Here is a 12411-nt window from a genome sequence, read left to right on the forward strand (position 1 = left end):
AGGCCTATGAAACTGCTATTGATAGGGGTCGATCACAATCGATAAACAAGGAAATAGTAATTATGACGACACAATGTCAATATCTAACACCGAAAAAAATTAAATCACTTATTTTGAAAGATATGAAATCTAACGTAAAAGCATCCAGCTCCAAAATAGGAACCAGTGCGCATACTAAAGATGATGGACTCCTCAAATGATGTAAGTATTATTTATCATCGCTGATGTTTCATTTTTGGCGTATCAAAACTGGGAGAAATTTATACCATTTATGGCCTAACCCTATACCCATAGGACTTCTATAGGCCTACCTCCGTGATTCTTGAAAATTATCATTACTTAAGGCGTTTCCATGGACTACCACTTTTCCATGCAGTTTGAGAGGTTTATAATTTACCGCTCTTTCAATTTCTACGGTAATTCTTTAGAATGATCGAGCCAATCACGAACAGGGAACCAATAATTCCGTGATTCGTCAAAGCCCGCAATTAAGAAGGAAGAGAAAATTATCGGATTTGGAAACTAGAAGTCAAGCAATTCAAAGAAAAGAAAAGATAATATTTTTATCAAGTAGTCAAGGGGTCCAGAACTCAAAACGACTATGCAAGAATACGGCATCAGATAATGATAACGAAACAAGCTCGACGAATATTCTCGATTTACCCAACGAAATGGTAAGACCCTATAACCCTATACATATGTGAATTAAAGATGTTTTACTTGCAATTCGATTCGCCTTGAAACGCGAGTCATACCGTATGGGATATAAATAACCATATTATATTACTTATTCCTAGTTCGGACACACTTACGTAGTAGCCTATTCACTTCGGCTGGGTTACATTGCCAGTAAAAACAAACGAATATTGCACAAATATTATTATCTGGAAACATTTTTTCTTGAAATGGTTTTATTGCTTTGTGGTTGATTAATGGCAATAGAATTTAGCTTCATCAGGCTACCTCCCGAACAATAGAGAGGACCGTAAAAAATAAAAATGAAATAGTTTATGTCGTCCAAGATCCCAATACAAATATTTGATACCGTAAGCTAATGCTAACCAAATTGTGGTTTAGATTGCGATCTTGGTGCTATATTTGAAACCAGTGGACATCGGGAAACTCGCATGTACTTGCAAGCGCATGACGCAAATTATTGAGGAAAACCAAGTTTGGAGAAATCTCTGCCGAAGTCATTTTTCCATTTGGAACGATCATGTCTACGATATCAATTCCGTGAATAATTCTTCCACTTCAAACGTAGATCCTTATATCGGAAAATGTTGGAAACGACAATACGTAATGAATCGTAAGTGAAACTATACCATCTTTTTGCGACCGGCACAACTGGCGCAGCGCAGCAGGCGTATGGGCAACATGGATTTTGAACGCGATCTTGATAGGGGGTTCAATATTGACAACGCACTCCACATTCCTCCATCCATCACGTCTCAGTGCCCAAATCCCCAATTTCTGGACAAGAGCTAAATTTGTACAGTATCTGTCTCTGCCTCTATGTAGGCCTAAAGTTAAACATTCGCAGTTACGAAAAACTGTGACACACGTATGATTATTCAAAAGCTGGGACTTTTGACGATTCAACAATGTCATTTGTAAATAATCCTCATTCTATCCTCATACTCAGTTTGTCACTTCAAAAGTTGCTGGTTACTCGAAATCAGTCCGTGATTGACTTTGAACTGAACATATTAGTTTTGTAACTACAAATTTTGAAATAGTGTTTATAGGAGGGGTGTATTGTAGGGTTATGACTAAAAAAAAATTTGCCTGTAGCAGGAATTGATGAACATTTTGGTATAAATTAATAAAATCATAATCATTTTGTTCAAATCGAAAAAAATGTCCCGCACAAACTAATATCAATTTTTGACACTGGTCCAACTATGGAAGAAATTCAAAATTCAAAGATATTCTTTGCTACAAATTTAATCTTCAAATATATGTCCTTTTACAGTTATTGTAAAGTTCATTCATCAATTTGACCTCCATTTCTGTTATTATGTTAGTGCCAGGGACATCTACGACGGACATATCCGACTTCCAATGGAGTTTTGGGGCACTTTATCGCTGAGGGACATTCGACCACAAAGATAGCAGCAAATGATCTTTGGTATATTCTAGAGCCCGACCGATATTGTATTTTTATGTCGATACCGATAAAACCAATATCTCACACCTTAGCCGATAACCCCAATACATTCAGCCGATATTCAAAAGAAGTTGGATGTATACATAAGCACATTTTCAAATCTTCAGAGGGCATTTGTTTGAACATCTTTACAGCCATTGTTATACTTGAACATGAAATGAACTAGAAAGGCTGCATCTGGACACCTGTAAAGTGTAAGCTGTATGAAATATATCAATATTCTCAGTCTAGCGATCAAAGATTATAGTTTTCTGGCTTCCTTCCGCCATGCTGTGACGTCACACGCAAAATGCCGTTAATTTTTCAACTCCAATGGCCGACACCGATAATTCTTTCAAAGTGTGATATCGTCTTGATATTATCGACGAACCGATAATCGTTCGGGCTCGAGTATATTCCATCCTTAGACATCTGGTTAGAATACCAGTCTTCCTGACACGCATTTGCGATAAATAAGCATCTCCAGAGTTATTCTCTATCTGGGGAAGTGGAAGTACGCAACGCAACCCTTGAGCACCCTCTCGCATTGCGTAGAGATGGAAGTTTATGCCATTTGATCAGTGGTAATCTGTACTATTTTCTTTGAAAGAACGGCATGTTCTGCACATGCCATAGATAAACTTAAAATTATCCCTACATCCTCGGTTTTCTAATATTTTCATCTGAAATTCGTGCTTGGTGAATTGCACCTATAGTTTTCGTAGTGTTTTACCACATCATCTCCAAATTTGTAGCTGAGAGCTGGATTTCTTGAAGACGTTGGATCGAAGAACCCTAATATATGCTTTAAGAATCGATAATATGATGTTGGCAAGGGATATGAAAACCCATGCTCATCATTGCATTTCGCAGTTTCGAAACAACGCCATTCTGCCGTCCAGTATCAACAAATGCTACGGTGTCACATATGATATAATTATGAGATTTTCAAATTTTCCTGTACATCATATTCTTCTAAGCGGTTTTCTAGACCGCTGAAAATACCTAGAGTTGTTCTACTTTCGCCTTTTCGAACACCCAGTTTGATTTGTGCCAGACAAATTGAAATTATACGATATATATATACAGTCTACATGTAAAATCGGAATTAATAATTATTTATTAATTATTTAATATTGACTGTAAACAAGAACACGATAGGAATAATTCAGTCGATAAATAAATTATATAGTCTGTATCTACAAAAGAAAGCCTATCCTCCATACAGTGAAAACTGGAAAATTTTTGTGCGGGAGGTTTTTGTTCAAACAGTCTTAACTTTTGTGAGTTTTGAAATCAGGACACAAAAGCTCATTATTTGTGACTACAGGACACACAAAATTTTGAAATGTTTTTTCTAGTCATAACCCTAGTGTATACCCAAGAGACAGTGACGGGCGTCGTCAATGCCCCCTCCCAATAGTCGACTGGGGATTGTGACGTCACTACTTTGCATTATGTCGCAATATATATTCCTGACCTCACGTTGCCATCAAAATAATTCGTCGTTTCCGAATTTTCATCCTTGCTACCCTATAACTAGGAGTGCAGCCTACACTTATGTCATATAGGTCTTTGGATGTTGGCTGATGGAAATCGGATATGAACTAAAACAAATCATTGTTTCTATCCCTAACTACCAAAATAGCGTAGTAGGCTAGCCTATACGTATATCATGTAGATACAAAAGCACTTTGGTATCACTGCTTTGGAAGCGGCTGTCGGGGCAGAGTTACGAACACCGTTTCGGACACCGCTGCGTCGTATGGATTTCGTAAAATCTGTTGCAGCAGAGATCACATATTTGCGTTGGATTACGCGGGAATTCTCCACGTCTATCGGTCAGTATTTCAATTTCATCTTTACTTTATCCAGGCTTCTAATTACCTGCGGTGATCTCTAATCGAGAATCTTTAATCCGTTGGCAATGAATTGGATTCTGAAACTTATTCTCACTTTGACATGTGATTTGTTTGTGAGCAGATGGGAGCGACAACCCCAAACGAACGATTTCGCGTACACCAAGACGAGGTGGCACAAAGATTTTTCGAAGCACGTAATTGATGTATGATGATGATGTGCAAAACCCTATCATAAATATCAGTCGTATATATCACATTTCGTTTTTTAGATAGCCACTGATCCTCGTTACGATAACACGACGCGAAGGTACGTCTACGTTCTCAGCCAAAGCACGGTGATGCAAAACAGGCGATACCATATCAGCACAAGAGGGACGGATGACGATAAAAAGGGGTCAGTATGTACAGTCCTGTTCCGTATCCAGTCTACCGATTGCGATTATTGCAAAGCAAGAGCATAGCAACCGTAAATTGCGCGTAATAATGAAGTCTTACTGGATGCCGTCATGAACCGACTTATTTTACTCGCGCAGTGCGAAATAATTGATGTCGATATGAGGCAACATGTCCTCAGATGACAGATGTTTTTTTTCAAAACCACGGCAGTACGTCATCGGTTACAAATTATCACGTGTTGGTCAGTATTAGCATATTTTGTACCCACTGTGAAAACCCGAGCACCAATCGGGTCTTTAAATAGTTACAGCATCATATCAGAGAGAAAGATGACAGCAACTCATATGACAGGGTCACGGTCAGCCGATCATTATGATTGATTGGTTTCAACAGATGCAATGAGTATGGTGTACCAAGCGCTGGAGACAAAATTGATGTATTCGACGAACGATCTTGTCGACGAGTCTTCAACATGACCTTCGACCCAGAAATGAGGTTTACTTCGATCAGGCTCACATCGGCTGAATCTCAACAAAAAACGCTCTTTATGTTGACAGATGCTGGGAAGGTATGGCTATACAATTTGGAAATCAAACTATGTATAACAAACATGATAATATAAATAATATAATACAACGTAATGTATTAGAATAGTATGAGCAGCGAATGCGTGAAATAACTATCTATTATAGGGGAGATGAGAGGAATGTTTTCAGTGATCTCTATGAGTCATAGGTGCAATGTATTATTGTAATGACACGTCACAAAGCTATGAACCCGAAATCGGCGGAGGCATATGGACCATCTCGTGAAATCAATTTGAAGGGAAGCATGTTTCTCATTAATGTCTATGTTATTATGTTATATTATGTTATCTGTTAAGAACCTGCAAAGGTAAGCTATAAGGAAGTGTTTTTCAATTAATTGAGAAGGCGTAATAATCAATAATCATCAGACTAAATTTTCATCTGCCCAAGACACACACACACACACACACACACACACATAATGTACAAAGCGATATACAAGACACACAATGCGATGCAACGCGGCGTATTCTAAGTAGCTTGCCCCAATGTGCGAGATTAACTCAATCGTTGCTGAATAGAGTGTAATTATGTAATTATTAGGGCTGCATTTAGAACAAAAATCAATTTAAAAGATTCATGTTTAAAATAAGGCCCTTGTTTAAAACATTCTTTTATTGTTTTTTTAGGCCATGACGTCACGAATATTCAATTGTGACACCATAGTGGATTGACTTTGACAATTAAAAATATAGGGTAAATATAGCTCCTTTGACGAAATATCTGTACTATTGTTGTTGAACCGACTATTTTGAGGGTTCCCTTCATCCCATATCGATATGCATTGGCTACACCCGGTGGTAATTGTCCGTAGGCTCATACAACATGTTTTTGGAAGGTATTTACACAATTATGGCATAATTTTACAGCTTGAAAAAATACAGTTTTTTTAAAGGCTTTTGTTTAAAACACCGTTTGTTTTAAATGCCACCCTAATAATTATACTTGCTACTCTGTTCGAATTCGTTCAATATCTGGTTGCATTGCTGCATTTCTGCAGTTTTTAGTAGCATTGTCGCAGCCGCCTGGTAGACTATTGTATTGCAGATTACATAGCAGCCTAGGAAATAACTTTATAGCACCTATAGCGTTCCTACGCGCTACTCGCCAAGATAGAAGTCGTCACGAGGAGCTGGATTAGCTAAGTATTGTATTCGAAAAACCAACCAATTTAAAATTATTTAAATTCTCGTTCAAATCCTCGCGCTCACTTGCACCAGATTTGGTCTGCCTTGCGAAGTGCGAGCATGCGAGTGGAACATTATATAATACTACTTATTCTGGAGTAAGAATAGCATTAGTGATTGTTATTACTTTTATGCTTACATAGTACGTGACATCGACTCACCTAGCAGTTGAATTTGAAATTGTCACGAAAAGACTTACAATGAGTGCAAGTCAATAAACGGATCTTAATTGGCCCGTTTTCGCATACATGTAAATGGTGTTGCAATGTTTTCGATTCCCAATTCCTTTTTCAAACGCATTTGATATTCACGATGTCATACTACGTTTATGCAGGTCTACTCACTGCATCTTTTCGAACCTTCTCTTCTGAATCTCGGAACTGAAGGTATACAAGTGAACTTGAAATCTGCCTCCAAAAGTCTCGGCGAAAAAGTAACATCAATAGAGAGCAACGTGGGAATTGTCTCATTCGTTACCGGTGCGTTGCGTTAGTTGGATATTTACTCAAGTTCGATAAAAATCTTTTATATATTTCCGCATGCATTTTAACTTTCGCCGAAATAATAATATATCTTGGTTTTCGTTTCAAATTGATACCTACCGGGCTACACTGCCGCAACTCTCTAATACCCAAAACTTACTTAGATTTTTCTGTGACTAAACGCGGGCTCTTGACCTCAATTTTGGGTGGTTGCGTGGACTATTCAACGGCGAAATTTGGAGAGCTGATGACTAAAATAAAAAATGTCATCACTTTCTCCCATCCCTAGTCACGGGCTGACTGGGATGCAATTGCTAATGTTCGTATCGTCCACGGGATGATTGTGACCTGTGGTGAGCACTGCAAATAAGACTTGGTCAAAAATGAGAACATATCTTTAAAATGATGGAAAATGTAGTTTTATAACCGTATTTTGAGCAGGGTTGAGATCAATTCACTACCTTCGAGTCACGAGTCATCTCGAGTCATTGCACATTTTGACTCGATTCAAGTCAAGTCAATCGATTTTCGAAGGTGTCTTGAGTCAAGTCGAGTCAATTCAAGTCAAGTCACGAGTCAAGTCAAATTGCCTTTTCAAGTATGAGGCATGCTGACGTCATTGCATTTTGCTAGCTGTCCGACATACAGCTTGATCGGTCATTGATTTTGAACCGATGAACGAATATAGGGTTAAGTATACGGGCATGAATGCGCTGTATCGCTCACATATACGTAGAATTAAGTAATTGCATATCCTCAATTTATAGTTACCAGCCAAAATAGAGAACAGAGAAACGAATTGATGAGATGCAATACATTATACCCATTTACAAATTGATATGATACAATTCGAGCCTGCGGCAATGGCTGAGGACTATATAACTATATTCGAATTCAATTTAAATAAAACAATAGGTTTGGTTAAGGCAAGAACAGAGAAAAGAAATAGTCATTTGGCTATTAAATTACTTTACCATACTAGCTTACGACAACATGAGCTGTAAGCTTCCATCTCTTCGTTTGCGGTCAATTTATTTGTGAGAGAACAATGGAGGCTCAGTAAAACGCACGATCACTGAATGATTGGTCGCTCTCACGGGTTACACCAGCGTTTCACGAACAATCCGAACGTTTGCAAGATGCAGTGATTTTTATCGACACCGATTACTTGATGACTTGAAATTGACTCGTGAATTTGGCTCCGACTCCCGAGTCAAAACAAATTTCTGATACGCCGAGTCAAGTTAAGTCAAGTCATTTTAGCAAAGTGACTCGAGTCAAGTAAAGTCATACGAAAAAGGTTACTCGAGTCTGACTCGAGTCATCCAAACACTGAATTTCAGCATAAGCCTTTTATGGACCCTCAAAATTAGTCTGCGAATCCTCAAAGGGTCTATGGATCCGGGTTGAAAATCCATGATATATATGCTGTTTTACAGCTAATTGCCACGCAGTTCTCTGACGCTAATCAGTTGTTTAATTTAGCTTCTGGAAAGATGCATGTGGTTCCTCAGCGACAAAGCGATTATCATGATCTCTTTGGAAAGGAGCGATCGATCAAGTTAGGTGTGCCTGTTCCGCTGCAGCACGTAGCCAAGGTAAGCGCTTTTTTTCGTTGGCTACCAATCTTTGACATTTAGGTCAATTGAACAGATACCTGCCCATTATGCTTATATTAACTATGACTGCGGCTAGTGGAAGAATTAAAATGTAGTCTTAGCGTCAAAGATGAGATTTTACTTTGGAACGTTCATGCTATTATAAAAACATGATTGACTTTTCTCTAATTTTGATTCTTTCGGGCTTCGCCGTCGATACAAAAAATTACTTTTAGTCAAAGGTGTTGCAAATCATGCGTCAAATAATTCAGGTTCGCAAATGTTCCATCGGAGCGAGACATTTGGGTTTCATCGACGAATACGGCAGAGCTTTTGTATTAGGATGCAACAGATACGGTCAGCTTGGAACAGGCGACAGGATGGATAGGTCATCGCCTACGCAGGTCATGTGCCACTTGGATGTCAGGACGTTGCATTGCAGGTAGGTCTCGCCAAGCTCAGCAACATGAATGAGTAGGCTCCTAGACTCATAGCTATCGAACCTATCAGTGTATAGTTTGAAGTGCAAGAGAGTATAGCAACATGTGAAAATAAATTCAAAAAGGTCTCTATGCAATTCAGCTTGAACCATACCTTGGCAATCGTGGAAATAGAAGGTCGCTGCGCCATATACGGCACTGGATGCGGGTATGACGGAAGATTGCCTGGACACGGAAAGGGGAGTCTGGAATTCACGAAATTAGACATTAAGGTAATTTATATGTATTCAGAACTGACATTACCATGAAGTTTACAGTTGTGTTCTATGCATATGATGGGTAACCTCTCCATTTACTGTTCTAGGTCTCTTGGAACGCTAGACAGGTAGATGCTCATAAGGAGTGCCTATTCGTATTGTCGTGTCGGGATATCGAGGAGAAATCTCCGATCGAGAAGCGCAGATTCGGAAATGATTGTTGGACACCGAGCTCTGTTCCAGTTTACAAGACTTTTCAGGTATCGGCTCTGGAAATGGTATCTTATTTAGGGCTAAACGGCAATGGCTTAATGATGTTTTGAACTCCTCCAATTCTTTATTCCTTTTCTTTATAACAAGATAGTGTAATGGTTAAGCACCGGCTTCTTAATCGGTAGGTCGTGGGTTCGATCCCCGGCCGGGTCAGATAAAAGACTCGATTAGTAACACTGGTATCCGTGACTTACCTGCTTGGCGCTCATGTATTACTGGGACAGCATGGAGGGGTAGTGCATGGCTTCGAAAGCCGAACAAGGCTATATCTGTACCTTCATTGTCCAGCGGTGCATGCACTCATGTTATGCGTATATGCATAGATTCGTGTGTGTGTCTATCATGAGTCGGTGTACACGCCGAAAAAAACACCAATGATCGAAATAAACTATGTCCTAATGGGGAATAAGGAAGTGATTCTCCTTTTGTACGCCGGCTGGCGCTATATAATCGAGATTTGGTTGCTGTCTCTATCGACGCACCACATCAAACGTTCATGGTACTATTTCACATCATATATTCTATTCGGTCGTGGAATGACCAGACAAGGAGGATGGCTCAATGCATATAAAGTTTTCATTGATCTGGCCAAAATATACGTGACATAAACCGGTTATAGTCAGTTCCGGGATTCTGTGGACACCTAACAAATCGCCAACAACTAATGGAAGTCGGTGGTCAATGGTCATTCATCATTCATCCACCAAACAGACCATTGTCAAGTTTGCGATCCCGCAAGAAGACAGCTTATTCCTATTTCATTTCTCATGTTCGTGAACAACATAACCGACCATTTACAAACATGGTTGCTAAATATGCCGAATTAAATTGCTCGCTAACAATGCAAATATATATCTCAGTTTTCTTTATCCGGGCGCAGCAAATCACATATTTCGTAACGGTGAAATCAAAGTAGTTTATGCTCATTGTTCAAATTTTGAGATACATTTTTGCAACTTATATAATATCTAGTGTTCGTAAAAGTTTCATTTCTTTTTCGGCTATATCTTGGCGTTTTGTTTATCACATTGTTTCAGAGTTAATCATGTCCAAGATGTGACAGAAGTAAAATGAAAACTTTACGTAAAGTTGATTTTCTCTGTACATAAGCTACTTTGATTCCACAGCGACGATATATTGACCTCATCCGTGTCTACTGTCTACAATTGGACGTTATGCAGTAGAACTTGTGCATTCAGGAGTGTGCTGTTTTTCATCTCGGGCGTAATAACCTTCGTTTTCATGCCCTATACGCAGGCCGTGTTATTTTTGGCATATGCCAAAACTGCCAAAAATAAGTTATTTTTGGCATTTTTCGATTTTTATTTTGGGCAGTTTTGGCATCGTCCTCTAAATGGATAGTTTCAGCCTCGAATTAGTCACAAAAACGCTTTATTTGGGCTGGTTTGTCAAAAGGCACCGCAAAATGTGCAGCATCCACGTATAATCAGTGCCAACAAACAATAAGAAGAAAAAAATACCCAACGATTTCATAGGTTAATAATATCAAACGAAACCACAAAATATGCAGTGTCCATCGGAATCGGTGCCAATGAGCAAAAAAAAAAGAAAAGCCTAACAAACACGCTCAACAGCTGTTTGTTACAGCTGTTGAATAGACTTAAATCGTTTGCACTGTAACAGTGCTTCCAAACTCAGGTCAGCTAAGTTTCTCCTAAATTCATTTCTCGCCCAGCGAATCTGGGAAATATCGGCCTCAACAGTAGCCGTTGAGGGAAAGAATGTTGCCAGTCATCCACAGAAGGTTTTCAGAGCTTCGAAATCTTTGGAGGGCCGAACCGGCATCCATGCATCATGAAAAGAGATCACTTCGCCAGTGCCATCGATCTAATCGTGGAAAGAATTTTCTTCCCGATACTTTTCCAGGAGTTTCCTGTGTTGTCTCTCAACAAATTCTATGTCGTAGCCCGACTATCATTTCTCCTTCAGTCTACCGATAGATCTTCGGAGGACTTTTGTCACTTCAGGTGGCTTTAATATTACCAACTCGCATGGAAGAGTCCTAGGAAGGTTAGCTTGTTTAAGAACATTGACGCAACAAGACTGTCTGGCAAAACGAGACCATGCAGCTCAGAATTAGCCAGACAATTTGTTGCGTCACAATGTTCAACTTGATCACAATGCAAAAATCGTGGTTGATTTGGGGGGTTCCAGTTTCATGAGCAGAATATAATTTATATTTTAATAATCAGTACTGCGGCAACTGCTCATTGATACACGTTTTATCAAATTTAGCGCTCGACAAGCCGATCAAAAATGGTCGTAAAATTGCCTTTGGACAAATGACAAGTATGACGTAAACCAAATGCAGTCAGCCGTTCAATCTCGCTGTGCCCACACCATTTAGGACACCATGCTTTCACCCCTAATGGGTGGGCTGGGCCCAGATTAAGAAACCTGCCTTTCACAAACGCTCTTATCGCTTGTAACGCGATCCTGTTAACACAACACCATGAACGAAATACACTATTTGGCAGATTGTGTTATTTTTGGCATATGCCAAAAATTGCTTATTTTTGGCATTTTCAAATTTTTATTTTTGGCAGTTTTGGCATCTGGCTGCTGAAATGCCAAAAATAACACGGCCTGCCTATACGTGACACTGATAGTTCTGATTGTAAATTTTTAAACACGTCCCCAAAATATTCTCCTCTGGCTACCATATCGCTAATCTCGAATTGAAGTCCTGATCAAAGACCTAAAATTCTTTACGTGAAGATTCAGTACCCCTGTTCGCCCGAAACTTGAATTCGGTAGCGAAGTTTGGAATCCGTCGCCTACCTCTTGAAATCATAGACTTAATATCTTGTAGGAGCTTCTGATGGATATAAAGAAAACGGCGAAGCTCAACGACAAGGTCAAATTTTTCGAAATGATGATTAGCAAAGTGGAATCATCTATTAGAGCGAAAGAGAACAGCGCGGACTCCGACGGAAAAACGGTCGCTGAAAAAGGAAGCGCGTGCTCCTCGACGAACTCCTGTTCGGGCCTGTCTTTTTTGAAGAAAGCCGCTCATTTGTTGCAAGAAGACGCCGAGAGATTGCAGATCGATGTCGACATATTGAAGCGGAATGCAGAGTCGGCAAAGTCGAATACATGAAGGTCGTTTCGTATGATTGCTTTGCGGTTATGGGATGAATAAATTTTGCGATGTCAATA

General features: G+C 39.4%; 1 protein-coding gene across 1 annotated transcript; it reads left to right on the forward strand.

Moving 5' to 3' along the window:
- Window positions 1–97: 97 nt before the first annotated feature.
- Window positions 98–12411, forward strand: LOC145455299 (F-box only protein 24-like). Its single transcript, XM_080333254.1, has 13 exons — window positions 98–201; window positions 429–674; window positions 1078–1309; window positions 3831–3990; window positions 4133–4214; window positions 4281–4405; window positions 4801–4975; window positions 6516–6660; window positions 8149–8261; window positions 8534–8703; window positions 8844–8973; window positions 9066–9218; window positions 12065–12411. Exons 1-13 carry the CDS (start codon window positions 181–183, stop codon window positions 12350–12352), a joined length of 2040 nt encoding a protein of 679 aa, XP_080189380.1. The 5' UTR covers window positions 98–180; the 3' UTR covers window positions 12353–12411.

The sequence above is a fragment of the Botryllus schlosseri genome, chromosome 14, assembly GCF_051294905.1.
Source record: "Botryllus schlosseri isolate E-star chromosome 14, Bs_hap1, whole genome shotgun sequence".
In the NCBI taxonomy this organism is placed as follows: domain Eukaryota; kingdom Metazoa; phylum Chordata; class Ascidiacea; order Stolidobranchia; family Styelidae; genus Botryllus; species Botryllus schlosseri.

What these genes read in the sequence shown, in the direction of transcription:
- LOC145455299 (XM_080333254.1), top strand. Translation starts at nt 181, where the DNA reads ATGATGGACTCCTCAAATGAT. An exon ending in ACGACAATACGTAATGAATC is followed by an intron (nt 1,310 to 3,830) that starts GTAAGTGAAACT and finishes TATATCATGTAG; the next exon opens with ATACAAAAGCACTTTGGTAT. An exon ending in TGTTGACAGATGCTGGGAAG is followed by an intron (nt 4,976 to 6,515) that starts GTATGGCTATAC and finishes ACGTTTATGCAG; the next exon opens with GTCTACTCACTGCATCTTTT.